This window comes from Malus domestica, chromosome 13 (genome assembly GCF_042453785.1).
Source record: "Malus domestica chromosome 13, GDT2T_hap1".
Taxonomy (NCBI): Eukaryota; Viridiplantae; Streptophyta; class Magnoliopsida; order Rosales; family Rosaceae; genus Malus; species Malus domestica.
In genome coordinates this window covers 27639848-27656497 of record NC_091673.1, presented here as the reverse complement: position 1 = coordinate 27656497, position 16650 = coordinate 27639848, and the positions used below count along the sequence as shown (strand labels likewise).

The 16650-nt window shown below is 33.9% G+C and overlaps 1 protein-coding gene across 6 annotated transcripts; it reads left to right on the top strand.

The window, feature by feature from the left end:
• The first annotated feature begins 11279 nt into the window (after positions 1 to 11279).
• LOC103408793 (syntaxin-61-like) lies at positions 11280 to 16205 on the top strand. 6 transcript variants are annotated; one of them, XM_070810636.1, is made up of 7 exons: positions 11326 to 11644; positions 12240 to 12362; positions 12659 to 12773; positions 13172 to 13816; positions 14054 to 14186; positions 14800 to 14872; positions 15791 to 16205. In XM_070810636.1, the coding sequence occupies exons 3-6, from the start codon at positions 12660 to 12662 to the stop codon at positions 14823 to 14825; spliced, it is 918 nt and encodes a 305-aa protein (XP_070666737.1). In that variant the 5' UTR covers positions 11326 to 11644; positions 12240 to 12362; position 12659; the 3' UTR covers positions 14826 to 14872; positions 15791 to 16205. The 6 variants fall into 6 exon arrangements, with proteins under 6 accessions (XP_008345835.1, XP_008345836.1, XP_070666737.1 ...); XM_017325101.3 differs by having other exon boundaries at positions 13172 to 13846; XM_070810637.1 differs by having other exon boundaries at positions 11328 to 11644; positions 12279 to 12362.
• Positions 16206 to 16650: the final 445 nt, after the last annotated feature.

The window sequence follows — 16650 nt, the reverse complement described above, 5'->3', positions numbered from 1 at the left end:
GTGATGATACCTCTTCTGAATTCATTTCATAAATGACTGAGTAGTAGGCCTAGATAATGGATATCTATATGTTATCCATAGAAGCAACCTTGAGAATACCGACATCACCATTATACATGATTCTTAATCATGTGGTTCAGTCTCTTATTTAAGTTCGGATCTTGATGAGACCTTAATTCCTTGGTTTGAGCTATCACCCCATTAGTGTCATAGTGTCAATACACTAGAGACACTTTCTGGTTGGAACCGAATGGAGAGTTCATAAATTTTCCCATCCAAACAACATTGTTGTAAGCTTCTATATGGCGATATATTTTGCATGTATGATGGAACACGCTAAGTCATTACTTATAACGTTTCCATCCAAATATCTCTTTTAGTCATAATAAAGAGATATCCAATTATCTCTTCATTCAAAATGAAGAGACATCCAATGACGGATACGATATTAGATTCATAATCTAATACACTTACACTTCCATTGAGTTACTCTAATTCTTCCTCATTCTTGAGGAATCTATCCTTTAGTATTTCTTAAATACTTAAGGACTCACTTGACAGTTGCCATGATTCTGATCCTGGGCTTACACTGATATCGTCTTATACCGTTCTAGGTACAACTCATATCAATGTTTTTCATACAATATGTAATGCGTAAATCACCTTTCTGAGTATGCATAAAGGATTCTATTTACTCATTATGTTTCTTTGGGGGTCAAAGGGTACGTTCTCTTTGAGAATAGCATATTCCTAGTCTCACTAGAGTTGTCATTTTAATTGAAGTTTATCATCATATGAGAAACTTCCTAGCATCTTTTTGTCTATCATTAGGGCTTGATATAATCCAATTATATCCTGAAATCTATCATTATAGATTTCCATCCCATGGATATAGACTATGTCTCACATATACATTCTATCGTTATAGAATGTTTAAAATCATAACTTTAACGAAGAAGAATTCCTAAAATTAATATATCATATATATGTTCAAATTTAGGAATATTATTAACTCGCACTAATCTTTTGTAAACCTAGTAAGCAAAAGATTCATTTACATCCTTATGAGAAATCAAACAATTTGATCTTTCTCTCATAAGACACTTATGGCTCCCACTGGCTTGCTAAGATTCATTATGGATGGATCTCCACAACTTACACGTCTTGTGATTCCTAGTTTTAGACATATATTATCAAGATTATCTTAATAATGGTTTCGGAAACCCCTATTATGTCCAAACATTGAATCACGGTTTAGTTGTAGCTAGCAATCTTCGAATTAATAGAAACCAGACTACATCAAAGATGGTTTCTTGCAAGTCAACCAATCTTGTTGATTGTAGTCACCTTAAGCTACTGATAAAACCAATATTGCATACATTTTAATGCCCTTTAGTTAGATTTTTGTTATGTTTTTTTAGTGAATTTAGTTTGTTTCATTTAGTTTTATGTTTTTCTTAGATTTTAAGAGTGAAGATGAAGAAAGAAGAAAAGGGAGCACTTTTGCGATTGAAACGACGTTGGAAGCAAAGGCTGTTTGTGCGGATCAGCCAACTTGACGGAATAAAATGTACTTCCTCAGAGTGAACCAGCTGTTGAGCCTTATACCATTGGAAAGATATGGAAGTTAGCTTTCAGAGGAATTTTACGGTTCGTGATTCCGAGTTTCCTAGACAATGTTATGAAGATGTTTGTACAAGATGTCGGTCAGCCAAGTCTACGCGGAAGTTGCAAAGTCTGTTGGGTTTTTCCAGTCATAATTCAGTCGAAGCCCAAAGCCCAAGATAGAACGTGTTGAGCTGACTTTAATCCTATTTTGAATGGGTTTGAAGTAATTATTTGGGAAGTTTACTTGCCACATCATTCAATTATGCAATACAAAAGATATCACAATACCTGATTATGTTAGGACTTGTCTACCATATAAGGAGGGCTTTTGGGAACGTGCTTTTGGGGGGTTTCTTTGGGGGATTCTCTGCGACATTTTGGAGAAGAAGAGCAGCAGCCGCCAACCATCTTTCCTAAGCTTTTCATGTTTTTAAAATTTTTAATTATGTTTTCTTATTCTATGAGTAACTAAACTCTTTTTCTAGGGTTAGGATAATGCCCTAGCATGGATGTTTATGGTTTTTAATGTTATTCATTGGATTTCTAGCTTCTTTTAGATGAATGCTTAATCACTGTTTGAATTGTTACTTTTTGTTTGAGTTCTTTGATTGATCACCTTAGGACTTTGCATCTAGTAAGATTGGAAGATGAATTTGAGGCTGAACTTGCAATATAATTCAATTGCTTCTTGTGGTTAAGTGTGGTAAATTACATTATTGCTTGACAAAGAATAATGATTTGCTTAGTTTCCTTGTTCTCTAGAGCGTAAAGAGTCCTACTTGTTAAATTTATGCCTTAACTAGGATAGACTGCATGTTAGGATATACGACCTCTGCCTGAACTAGGAGAGAATCATTCACTTAAGGAAAACTATGGTCTAACGTGCCTGATAAGGACATAGATACAGGAATTATCATCTAAAGAATCGAAAGATCCGTTGAATGAATTGAAACCTAAACTAGATTGCTTGTGGTTGATTTTGAATCCCTAGATTTTCATCACTTTCCTTAAAACACAACGTTTTGTTCTCTTTAATATTAGTTTTAATTTAAGGTTCTATATTTGTTTGTTTATAAAATCATCACAACAAACTCTTCACATCTTTGATTGATTTATTAATTAAGATCGAGTCTAGTTCATTGTTTGGGTTTATAATTGGATTTGGTTTAGTTTATCAAATTGGAGATTGAATTAGAATCCGCGTGGGAACGATACTTGGACTTGCACAACGCTATATTACAACTATCTTATGCACTTGCAAGTTTACACCAACTACCAATTAGCTATGAAGGTTTCACTATTTCGGGTCAAATGGTACTATACCATTTCTTTGAGTATAAGTCGTATATACACTCAATGTAGTCATAAGGATTTTCATTCTTATTTCTTTCGAATTAAGAGGTGTAACTCTATGACATAGTCATAAAGTTCAAACCATTCAACTGAGATGGTTTATTGATCCTTCTCGACTACCTTGGAGCTAGTGGTGTACGAACTTGGTTGATATATTTGTTGATTATCATCTTGTCCCTCAAAGAACCCATTCTTTGAATTCTATCTATCGTTCATTTGCTTTATGTTAGGCAAATACTATTGTAGGATTACAATGAACTACCCAACTATTAACATTTGTTAGTTGGTTTATAGAAGTGATATCCAAAGGTTAATTTGAGGATATCCCACAAGATTGTTCTCAAACAAATATTGCTTAGTAGCACACAACCCCAAATCTTAACCCGATTAAAACTTGTCTTTCTTTCCAACTACATCCTATGGAGTCACGAAAATTTTGGTAGATATTCTAATTGACAATCTATTGTCTTAGAAGTATATATCCTATATATGGGTAATTGATAACATCCAACGAACTAAATCTTATTCGAGTTTGTTCTTCTCCTAATGGAGAAATCCATTATCTTATGATGCTATTTTCCTTTATATTTTTCAAGGAAAGTCTTCTAAAGTGTTATTTTTACTTGGATCAAATCTAAGGAGGTAAATACTTTAGACGTCTTACTCATCAACTTACATTCTTGAATTCTTTTAATCCTTTTGCAAAGTATTCGGACTTGTGTTTATTCAAAATAAACGATAGTCCAATTGAGAGCGATCTTCAGTGAATGTCATACAACATGAGTAGTATTATGTTGTGGACAAGTGCCACTAACATCTAAGTGAATTAACCTCAACAACTTTGTGATTCTTTATTCTTTCCAAAAGAATAAAGATTCGAACATTTCGCCTCTATACAATTTTAACAAGAAGGCATTGGATCTAGATCTAACGACCCAAAGCATCCATTTAAGCATCAATATATTCTAAACAGTTATCACTACCACATCATCTCTATTGTAGAGACAAACAATTAGATTACAATAATCCAATCATTCATTAATAAAGAATAATGTTTTATCAAACAAAACATTCATCCATCTCTTATAGTGACGGAATTAAGTTCCTTATTCAAATTGGAATGTAAAGACAATCTTTGGTTTTCCAATTTCTTTGGTAGTTCATACGAGGAAGTAAGTATTATCTGCTTTCGCAAAGATCTATATTTTATTCACATTCTGAATGTGAAGTACTTTCTCTTCTCTCATTAATCTTCTACTTCTTATTAGCCACATTTTTACAACGATTGTAAAACATAGTTACTAATACAGAATCAAGCATTCAAGTAGAAGAACAAATTGTTTTGAACTATCCAAGAACAATTTACAACACCTTCGAAAGGTGTGTTCTTGAAACTTGCAAGACATTTCTTGCATATGCCCCTTCCAATATCCATCCTTTCATAAAGAAAGTTTGTTTCCTTGGAGTTATTTTGCCTTCTTCATTTGACTTCTTCTTTGACTACAATAGGCATGGTCCCTAAACTCCCACTATCTCTCTTGAAACTTATTTCAATTGTGTTTATACACATTAAACGATTTGGAGAGTGTGCGGTTGATGTTCACTATATAGTTTACAATAAACGTAGTGAACCATTTGGATAGGGACACAAAGATGAAGTCCTTGCCTAGTTTCCATCTCTAGAAGTGGTTTAACACTTCAACACTCAATGATTCAAAATCATCATAACTCCATGTTGATGGACTATTTTTGTCAATCAACCATTATGTTCTAAACATAATTACAAACTTTCAAGAATTGTTCAAGGCAACTCTCATTTCTTCATACAACAATTTGTAAGTGAAGAATCATAGCACATACAGTGTCCATGCCCTTGTTCTTACTTCTCAAGTTCCTTGTTTATTTAATAAATAAACAAGCACTAGTGTTTGCGTTAACTAAGGGTTGTTCAAAGCAACTCTTATTTCTTCATACAACGATTTGTAAGTGAAGAATTATGACACTAAAAGTGTTGTCCTCTTTATGATAGACATATCTAACATGTTCTTCCAATGATACATTATCAATAGGAAGATTGTGAGAATGAGAGTACTTAGGTACATATACAATCCATTCAAGACAATCTATGGGATTGTGGTGCCAAGTCCGGAAACTAAAGACTTTGGCTTTTCTTTGTCAAATTTTGGATAGCGTTTGCAAATATATTGGTAAACAAATACATAAAGAATATAAATTGATTGATTTTAAGCCATTTGATCCGGGTCTTTAAATCAAATAGCACCACCCACTATTTTTGGCAAATTCCATATCACTCATCAGAATTTGAGAGCTTTGGAGGAAACTCGTAGTAGGGTATGGGAGGCTCACTATTACCAAGTCCACCTCACAATTATATGATATTGGCTAGTGTTAATAATAATAAGAGAGTACACTTACTCATTTACATATCATGTAAGTACCCATCTAGTTTGGCCTCTAGAGAATGATGCCTCATAATTATATCATGTTGGCATCATTGCACTTAGTTAAGTCATTCCCACCATGCCTGTTCATGTAGGGGTTCAAGCATAGCCTTAGAATTATATCATGTTGGCTAAACTCGTTGTCTACCTCACTTCATCATGTATGTATATAGAACTCCTCATGAGTATAAGCACATACTTTGTACTCCCCCATTATAGGGTGAAGTTGGTGTATGAGTCACAAACGATTAGAACCTACCAAGGTGGAAGGCCACGAAAGAGTGTTCAAAGTACTCTCACGCTTGTCAACTTAATAATGGTTTGGTTGAGGGTTTTAGGTCTCATCACATATAAGCATACATTTTAATCTTATTAAAACAATTTGGTCCTATTACAACTATTGGTCCATGTGATTGATTTAGTAGTTTATGATACTCCCACTACGCTTGTAAAACAGTTTTTAAAGTAAGAATATATGGTACTACTAAGATAAGTTGTGTATTCATTATGGACTATATAGTTGCCTTAGGGCCTTAGGATGACTATGAACCTTTGATTCAATCCAACACGAGCCTAGTGTTGGATCTCGGTCTAGGGATGGTGATTGATTTTAGTTACGCGTTTAATCACATTAAGGCGTGTTTTCTTATTGGGCGTTGGACCCTTTACTCCAATTTCATGCATATCAAATAAAACAAGAAAGAAATACTTCAAAGTAAAGAAGAGCTTATGCTTTTTTACAACATTTGAACAAATTAAATTACTTTAAAGTAAAGAAAGTTTATGTTCTTTTACAACATTTGATCATATCAAATTACAACCAAAATCTAATCTACACATTCCCATGGTTCAAATAATTTGAGAGACGGCCTATCACATAACTCAATTATTATAGGCTTAGGTTCATAATCACCTTTTCTTTAATTAATTAACGCTTTAACTAATTAAACTTGAATGCAACATTGTCATTTGGTTTTTGTATCCATAGAATTGATTTAGATGGAGTTAAATGAAATGAAAATCCAATTCTCATTTAAAAGATACAAAACTATTTTGTTCTCTACTAATTTGGGCCAAGATGCAATAACCTCAACTTTTTGGGTTATATTGCAAAACACAAAATTTTGAGGTCACTTTGTAAAAACACAAAAGTCCACTACTTCCTTTAGTGTTTTTAGGCATTTATATAAAAACGTAAACTTTCGGGTCAAAGTGCAAATACACAAAAGTATCAAAACTTTATGTAATTACATAAAAGCCCCAAAAGTACCCATCTTATAGGGTTGGCTGGTTATTGTGAATAGTAAGACGTTGGATGGTTTTTTAAGAAAAACAAAGTCTTAAAGTCAAGTATGTTGAAAAGATGATGGGTATGATGTTGAAAAAATAGGTATGGGTGTGTAAGAGAAGCACCAATCATGTACAAAAATTCAAACACATTTTCAACTTTCAATCACTTTTGTTTTTTTTTTAAATTGTCTTGTTGATTAAAAAGTGACACCATCCATCATAAAACAAGACTTTATGTATATAATCTAAAACTTTGAATCAAAACACCAAACTTTTGTTCTTGGTAATGAACAAAGCAAGAACATTGAAGAACATCCATGAAAAACCCATAAGAGCTCCATGAATGTTTTCACTCAATAAAACTCAAATTTTCACTACTCAAAAAAGGGTTAACATCCTAAGTTACTTAGGGGTTCCAAAAGTCACTTTAAAACACTTTTAACAAGACAAACATGAACCCAAAAATCCACCCTTTGGATTTGGCCGAATTTCCTCATAAACATGGCACCAAATTTTAGCTCCAAAATTCATGCTCATATGAACTACATCTACAACATTTGAGATGGCAAATTTTCAAGCAAAATGTACATTCAATGAAGCAAGAATAAAACTTGTAACAATTACAACATTCAAATCAAAGACTATGAGCTACAAAACCCAATGGCCGGCCTCTTAGAGAGAAAAGGGAGCTTGTGTTCTCATCTTTTCTCCAAAAGAAACCCTAAGGATGAAATGACTATAAAGTTGCCTTTATACCACCTCACAATGAAGTGGCAAACTTGCAATTAAGCCAAGTTCACTACCCCTCTCTATATGGCCGGCCATTAAGGGTTCATTGGGCTTTCAAGCACTTTGTCTTTTCAAGTTGTCATACAACTTGAGTTAATGGGCTTGACATTCAAATCCCATTGGGCCTTACGGTCCAAAACTAACCCGAGGTCTATAACGAACATATTTGTTTAATTAATTAACATATTAATTAATCCTACCCATAAATAATTAAACCATTTAATTATCCTTACTCATCTCCGTTGTTTCTTCAATCTCTACCTTACACGATGTACAATCCATTAGGTTCCTTTTAGCGAGGCAGTGGAAGATTGTTACTCTTAACGATCGATTGTGAACATACTTTCAATTCTCCCTTTAGTGATTACTCACTTTTAAGGCTTCCACAAACCATGAGTGACACCTAGCAGTATGTCATGGCTACTCAAGCTAATCAGAAAATGTGGAGAACCTATTCAGTTTAGGATTACAATGCAATATGGTCTTTCTCTAATACAATACTCTTGACCACATTGTTTGGTTTGATAGTTTATTCATGTCTACTATCCAATGTGATTCTCTTACTTATATGATTACCTTGAATGTGATTTAGAATGACTTCCTAAATCTCGTTCATACTCTGGCCAGAGATTCTTAATCATATCATAGAGTATTCTCCCTCAAACGGTTTGAAGGTTAGAGATCCCTTGTTGCACATTCACTTGCCTCCATGGCTAAGTGGCTTAACCCCAACTATGCCGTGGACACCCTCTGATGGAGTGACTTTGACATAGTCAAAGATCAAAGACCTAACCACAAGACAACTATGATGCCTCAGGTCAAATGACTACTTTGCATTATCCTAACCATGAGTTCTCATGTGACATGAGTATGAGAACTCCTTATTGATCGTGTTCAGTGGACTTATTCTCTATTGAGCATCTACATGCTTGTCTTGGTGTTTGTCACACCAATGACTCGAGACCAGTCACTTTCCCTAAGAGAAGACATAACACGTACTAATCTTAATGGACTGTCAATGCCCAATTGGCAATACTATGATCAGGAACGTTTATGATATGTGTACAAAAGAGAATGGTCTCATGAATCTAAAGAGAATGGTCTCATGAATCCAACTGCTTTAGATCACATTCTCCCAAATACATATTCCTTGGACTTATCATTTAAGCATATAACATTTATATGAGACGGCTTCAAACAATAATTTTTGCCCTTTATATTAAACTAGATTAGTTTAACATGTGAAATATCCTCATACCCTGTAAATTATCATCATATGATTGGTTTTCTATTCGCCCTACTTCAATATTACTTGTGTAAAAATAAAAGAAGTAGGTAGAACGAGATAGGGTTTTTTTTTTCTCTAATACACAAGCAACATTGCGGGAGAACAGATTCGAAACTCTGTATAAAAAAATGTATTTAATCGTTTGAATTACAAGTTTCTTGTGGAAAAATATCATTAACTAATGAAACAAGGTTAGTAGCCAAGATTAATATGCTATTTTATTATCAAGACATGTTTTTTAAATGATATAAATTATAATGTAATGTAACATTTACACATGTGAGTGAGTGAGTGGGTGAGTAGGAATGGTAGTTAAGGTGGTGGTTAAGGAGGTTGTGACTTAATTGTGAGGTTTACATGCTATGTCTTTCCTTCCCAATGCGATATTATTCTCCATCAATTTGATCAAAACAAACATTATCCTCCATCATCATGCTTCATGTCTTATAAATTAATTAGGGATTTTTGGATTATGTGTGATTAATCTAACTATGACCACTAAAGAAGGACAGACAAATTTAAGAGTTGTATCCATCTCAATGAATTATTGGTAATACTTGCGTTAAGATGCAGGCGTGAGTGTAGCCGCATTGGCTAGAGAGCACATGCTCCTTCTATATCGCTTGTGTAAATTTAGATGAGTTAAATAAAAGCTCATCACTTGACCTTGATTTTTGTTACATGCTAAAAAAGTGCACTACTCATTCAGTAGACAATTGTTATTTAGTGAATTAGTTATATGAAGGAATATCTCGTGAGTTTGAGTCACATTTGCACTTGTGATGGATTAATCATAATCAAATTTCAAGTATTCGAGTTGAATTATTCACAAATGTAGAGTTTAAGCTGAAGAAAAAAAAAATACAAAATCCTCAAATATTGTTTTAAATGTGTAAAATTAATTGATAATGGAGTTGAGATGGCATAATGTGACACATCACCCATTTTGGTAATGTTTTAAGGACCGAGCTGGCAAAGTCCCAATAACAAGCACACACATTGGCTGTAGCCAAGTGGGCTGCCCACCACCTCTTTTTTGTCTATTTGTTCTTCTTGACCTGTCTCCAACCGCCGACCTCATCTCTTGCCAACCAATACAAAATCTACATACCTAAAAAATATAGGATAATTGTCATTTAGTACTATAATCTAATGATAATTTTTTTTATTTGTAAATAAAAGACTTTAAGTTCAATTATTGTTAAAGACGAATTTGAATCACATTATTGCTAGCCTATTGTGAGATTTAGCTTGCTCCTCATCTCCTTGATGTAAATAACATCGTTTGTTCAAAAAAATATATATATAAGGCAATTTTGTCAAAAAAGTAACCGAAAATTGGCTAAATAGGGTTTTTTTTTTGTTTGTTTAACAAATGATATTATCTATATTTAGGAAGAAATAGGATAGGCAAAGCTTCACAATAGGCTAACAATAATGTAGTTCAAATTCGCCTTAGACAAAAATCGAACCTAAGACATCTCAATTACAAATGATGAGAAATACCATTAATCTATTGTATTAAGTAGGAATTGGCTAAATAGTTTAAATTCAGTATTTTGATTGCTAAACAAATAATATTTCTTTGACGAATTTAAGAATAAATTGATATCGAAATGAACTAGTTATTCACTTGATTCCAACTTAAATGCTGTAAAATTAGAGAACTTTAACGAAAAGCTCTGGTACTGTTCACTTTAACGAAAAACCATATTTTTACACTAAAAAGTCAATCTTGGTACTATTCACTTTACCCTTTATTTTGTCCTTATCGTTAAAACTCAAAGTTTTCAAGCCCTTTTCATTAGTTTTCCTGTAAAATTAGGGTTGTGATTTTCGCGTACCCTTAACTACCTTTCCCACACCCTCCCTATTTTTAATAGTTAATTGGTATCCTACTATTTAATCTTCCATATATACCCTTCCTACTTTTTTATGGTAATTAATGAAAGATTAAATAGGGAGGGGTATATATGGAAGATTAAATAGTAGGATACCAATTAAGTACTAAAAAATAGACAAGGATGTGGAAAAGGTAATTAAGAGTGAAAATCACTACCCTAAAATTATCATGGGACTGTATCATTAATTGACGCTCGTTCAAGACTTGATGCAGATTTCCCAAAAAAAAAAAAAAAGACTTGATGTTATAGAATCACTAGAACAAATCTCAGTGATGACTTGCTACATCTTTTCTTTGGCTGCTGCAGCATATTACCACCTTATACTATAGGTTTTATTTAATATTTGTTTTGGTGGAATATTAAATATTTTTTTGAAATAAAGAAAAAGAAAGAGACATAGACACAAAAATACGGAAATAATGAAATTTTAACGAAAAACTTTCGTACTGTTCATTTTAATGAAAAATTATATTTTTACACTAAAAAGTTAATTCTGATACTATTTACTTTACATTTTATTTTATCCTTATTATTAAAATTCAAAGTTTTCAATTCATTTACATTAGTTTTACTATGATTGAATGTAGTGAGAAATAAAGAGAAATAAATATTACGTCTCCTCTCTCTCTGTCTGTTAGCTTTCTTTCGTATATCTCTTCCTTCTTTGCTTCCTCCCTAGCAAAGAAGAGAGGAAAGGAGACGGCCAAGCAACAAAAAACCACCTGCCGGAGCATCATAAATACCCGTTTATGTGAAAATTTTTGAAGCATTTTTTTCGTTAGCTTGAACTTTGAAGGCTCGGAAGGGAATTGGGGGTCCTTGCTTTCAATTTCATTGGTGGGTTTTTGTTGTTGGTGAAGAATCAAGATGATGGTCGCAAGCAGTTTTGATCTTTGGAAAAAGGACGTCTTCTTTCCTGCAGCTGAGGAGGTCCAAGAATCAGCTGACATGTATGTTCATGTTTTTCTTTTCCTTTTGCTTTTCATTGTTTTTTTTTCTTTTTTTTTTCTAATTTTATTTTATTTATTTATAATTTTTATCATGTGGGTTCAGCTGCTTTGATTGGTTTCTATGTTTATTTAGACTGTGTTATTGGAAATTGGATATGGGTTTTTTGAATTATGTTTTTGCGAGATTTTTCGAAGTGAAATACGCATTAATTGTTTGTGTTTTATCTTTCATAGTGCTTAAATTATATAAATTGTTGGAAAATTTTTCATTTGGGCGGTTGTGCTGCTGGTTTTTGAGTATCAGTTTGTTGGAATTCTGGGTTGTGTGTTTCTCTCCCCTTTTCCCATTTTTTCAAAGTTTTGATGATGTGCCTGATGTTTATTTTGGGTTGAATTTGAAATTCTAGATAGGTTTATGATGAGTACTCTCTCATGGTGGTTTGGAAATGATAACTTGTTTACGGGTATAGCTTCTGTACGCTGTAATGGAGTGCGTTAGCGTGATTTTACCCTTCATTTTGGATGATAAGAAAAAATATTCTCAACTGTACTGGGAATGGGGAAATGATAAATTGTGTGTATTTTAATCATTAAGGGAAATGCTCTCATGATGTTGGATGACTTTGTGAGCCAGTCATGTTTGGTGATTGCACTCTGAAGGTGATGGTAGACGGTAGACCGCCCTATATCCCATGGAGAGGTGAACTATAATTGAAAGGTCACTTTCTTCCCGGCCTAAGAAAAAGATCATTTTCTTCCAGTTTAAAATTTGAGTGTTTATGCTACAGATTGTCAACTCCTGATGTTTAGTAGTCAGTGATTATAGGGATTTAGTGGTATTATACTGCTATTCCATCTATAAGTTTTTGCATAGGGAGCCCATTCTCGTTTTCGGATACTTGGAAACTACCACCATCTTGATATATGTTCTTTTAGAAATCTCAGTAAAATTGGTACTCGAAATAACTTATTCTCTAACTCCCCCTTTTATTTTCCGTTTATTTTGTTTTCCAGAATGGAATCTACGTACAGGGTATGGGTTCGACAGAGGAGTGAAAGGCTAGCACCAAAACATTTGGATGAACTCTGTAGGGAGCTGCAAACTGCTTTAGGTACTGCCAAATGGCAGGTATGTCTCTTGTCTCTCTTTAGCTATCTACTCTTCTTCTTCTCTTGTTTATTCACTGTACAAAAATATGATCAGAATTTATGAGTGTATCAATACTATCCTGGTGATTGTTAATAAAGTTGAACAAGGAAGAATCCAATTTAGATAAGTTTTCCATCGATTCTTTTGAAAGTCAAAAAACTCATCTCAGCTTTAACCATTGTTGGATATTTTGTTCCCTAAGATGAGATATACACTTTCTTTGCCGCCAATCTCTGTTAGCATTTCAATCCTGATTTGGACTGTTAGATATTATTAATTAATTAGAAATCAGAGAAAGTGTTTTATATAAGTGGTTTAGCTGGCATTGCACTTTTTCTAAATGTATTCTGTCATGTTGAATTGTTAATGCGTTTTAGTTGGAAGAGTTTGATAAGGCTGTCAGGTTGAGCTATGGACAACGTGGTGATGATCATACAGCAGCTAGACATGGACAATTTATTACTGCTATTGAAAACCAAATTTCCCAAGTTGAAACAGCACTAAGGGAATCGTTTAGTGTGGAAGGAAAGCAACCCCTTCGATGGGTACAGCTGGATGAAGAAGAACATGATGATTTTGCTGCATTTCTCTCTGGGACATCCCAAAGTATGCGAACTGCTAAAAATGAACGTCTAGAACTCGGACCTTGTGGGAGCAGCTCTGGGGAAAGTGACAATAGAAGAAAAGAGATGAACCTTAAATCTAGTGCTGCATGCAATGGAGACATCTCTGATGAAATAAAGGGTGTTAAAGATGTTATTACTATTTCCAAGGATCCAAATTTCGTCATGGAATCAAAAGGAAAAGAAATTGCAGGAATGAGGGATGATATATTTTATGATACAGAAAAAACAACTAATACAAGGAAGGCATGCAGTTCACCAAATTACGGTGAGCTGAGGATCGTAATAGCGGATGAAGTTGAACAGAGAAGAAATCTAATTCCGGGGTATGAGGACACACCCAAAGAAAAAGGATCTAAACTTGTCTTCTGGAGGCAAAGGTGTGGGCAATTGCATCAGGTAACTGGAGCAGTTAATTTGTTCAACCAGGTCAGATTATTACGTACTTGAAGGGAAGAGTTGATTATAACATATGAATAAAAGGCAATATATCTTTCACATGCAAGGAGAAAGAAAAGAACGAATTTGGTTTTTGTTCTTTTCATCCTCTCTCCTCTGCTTTCTTTCAGTTGATAGATTTTTTTGTTTGTTTATTTTTTATTAATTTTTAGAAAAACTCATAGATTGTCTTTGCAGATGTTTGGTCGGGTTGGTGCATCTCAGAAGCAATTGCAAAGTCCACGGAAGCAATGGCAAACACCACTACGCTTGCACAATCGTTGTTCAGTTCATGCTACCCTTGGTTTGATGCTCACTGTTTTTTTGCTTGGTAAGCTGTTGATTTGCTTGAACTTATCTCAGTCATTAAGAAGTCAATGTGCTGTATGCTAAACTGAAAATGGCCTTTCAATACTTTCGAAGCCATTTTAATCAATTGCTCAAAAATATAACCCTCTCAGGCAACATGGCATATTTAGATGAAATAGTATAAATATTAGATGTAAACTGAGCCAACTGTATGTAACATTTTTGAAAATCATACTTCGTCATATCAGACTTAGGTGATAGTATTCATGTTTCAAACAAATCATATTTTTGTAATGAACACTTGATTGTACTAGAACTGTTTGGGGATTATCGTCGTATCTGCTGGCAAAATTTAGTAGGAAAGTCTTTTAACAGCGGCTAGAATATTGTTTCTGGCCTAGCTTATGTAGACACATAATTAGATTTTATAATATCTAATGTCTATGGACTTTTGCAATTAATAATGCACGGCTGCTGCCTCACTTGCACTCTTCCAGTTTGTATATTGTCTTACCTCTGTTACCACGGCTAGAAAATCAATATGGGCTTGCAATTATTTAGATATTACTTTCTGGAAGTGCTAACATACTTTTAGTTCTATAAAAATGTGCTTATCAATGGTTCTCTTTATGCAGTACCGTTTGTATTTTATTCAAGTTAAGAAAAAGTGGTAAACACACTGTACCCGAGCAGGATGAAGACTGAAAGGTAATTTTACCGCTTTGACACTCATATATTATCCTATAAATTTTGACAATTCCTAAAGTGGAATAAGATTCACAATTCAGTTGTATGTCAAAAGGGGATAAAAATAAAAACAAAAAGGCGTTCCTTATTTATTATCGAAAGTCCTATCTTGGTCAAATACTGTGGAAAACTTGGTTAAAATGTATAGGATATCCTAAGTATCTTTTATATGGCCTACAATTTTTCTAGATTGCATGCTCTTAGAATGAGTTTTTGACTGTTAGCGAGGATTTTGTCTTGGTGAATGACGATATCTTGAAATATGAATCATGTGCCATAATCATTAGTAGATGTGTATAGTTTTCATAGGATTTGCTTCACGATTATTAGTTTGATAATTAGTTAGAACTTTGATATCATTCTGAATGTTGTCTATCCAGTGATGGTCAAGTTGGTGTTTGATCTGATCATCGTTGGTCCAAAGAGGAGGAAGTAAATTTCAGCCACCCTACCTCAGCCTCTTCTTTGTGGACAATACTTTGAACTAAATTAACAGCCAAAATAAATGAATTCTACTCTTTGTTTTGGGAATATATGCCTTACCGTCAATTGAGTAAAGTAAAGAGAGTTTGAGTAAGCATTTATGAGGAGTTTTACTTGCCCTTGAAGGCTGTACTCAAAGTTAAACACTATCTATCCATGTGGATGCTTAACCTTGACCTTGATTACCCCTTACTGACAAGTAAGTTAGTAACCACATGAAAAGATCGGATCACTGGATGTAGCCACATTTCTCCTCTAAAGAGGCCTCATAATTCACATCCCGCATCCCACACATGGACTTACTAGTAAATAAAAATTATAGCTTGAGCATTCTATTTAGTTAGAATGATATCGTTTGGGTCAATTTCAAAACACTTTCATGTGAATTTTCTGTAGGTATTGAAGCTGTTGCTATTGTGACAAGAACCGGAAAAGGGAATGCTTGTAACTAACATCGCCTCAGTTGCTTTTAGGGCTTTGGACGAATATGCCAAGTTACCCCTTGTTCGAGCACTAGGAGCGAAAGAGTCAACATGAATGAGGTAGCGATCTTTTCAGATCTCCTGATGCCATTAAAAATGTATATGCATTCAGATAGCATTTAAAACATAAGAAAAATATTTGGTAATGTAGACATTCTACAGTCCCATTACGCTTGAAACTTGAATTATAATGTCAATGGTAACATTGTTAGGGGGTGAAGACTCAAAATCCATGTCGAAGATGTACTTCACGATTTGCTTTTACTTGTAAAGTGCTTTTTAGGGGTGCTTGATTCACACAAAACGAATGATATCGATGGATTCATGCATTTCTTTACCAACATTTAGGTGAGAGAGTGGGAGGATGGTGGGATGTTATGGGAATTACATTACAATTCAGCTCCCTTGTGGGATGAGAATCAAGGAATTCTGGGATTGATGTGGGACTTGTGCATATTTCTTTTACGTAAGAGCCACATTGATTTGAACTAAAAACAAAAAAAGAGTTCTGTAGCATCTTTCCGAGCCAACGAGTTATTCTAGTAATACTTCTCTAACCAATGTTCAAAGCAGTCTTCAGATCCAATTTTGCGCTTCATTGATGAAAAAAAAATAAAAAATCATTGCTAACTCGTATGTATAAGGTTGGGAATCGGTTGGGGTCTAGAGAAATTTTCCGTAGGAAACCCACTCAACTTCTGTTCATATTTTCTTCAAGCTAGTTGTTTTCAAGTCATTTTAATTAAATTTCCCTAAACACATTGGTCAAAGAGA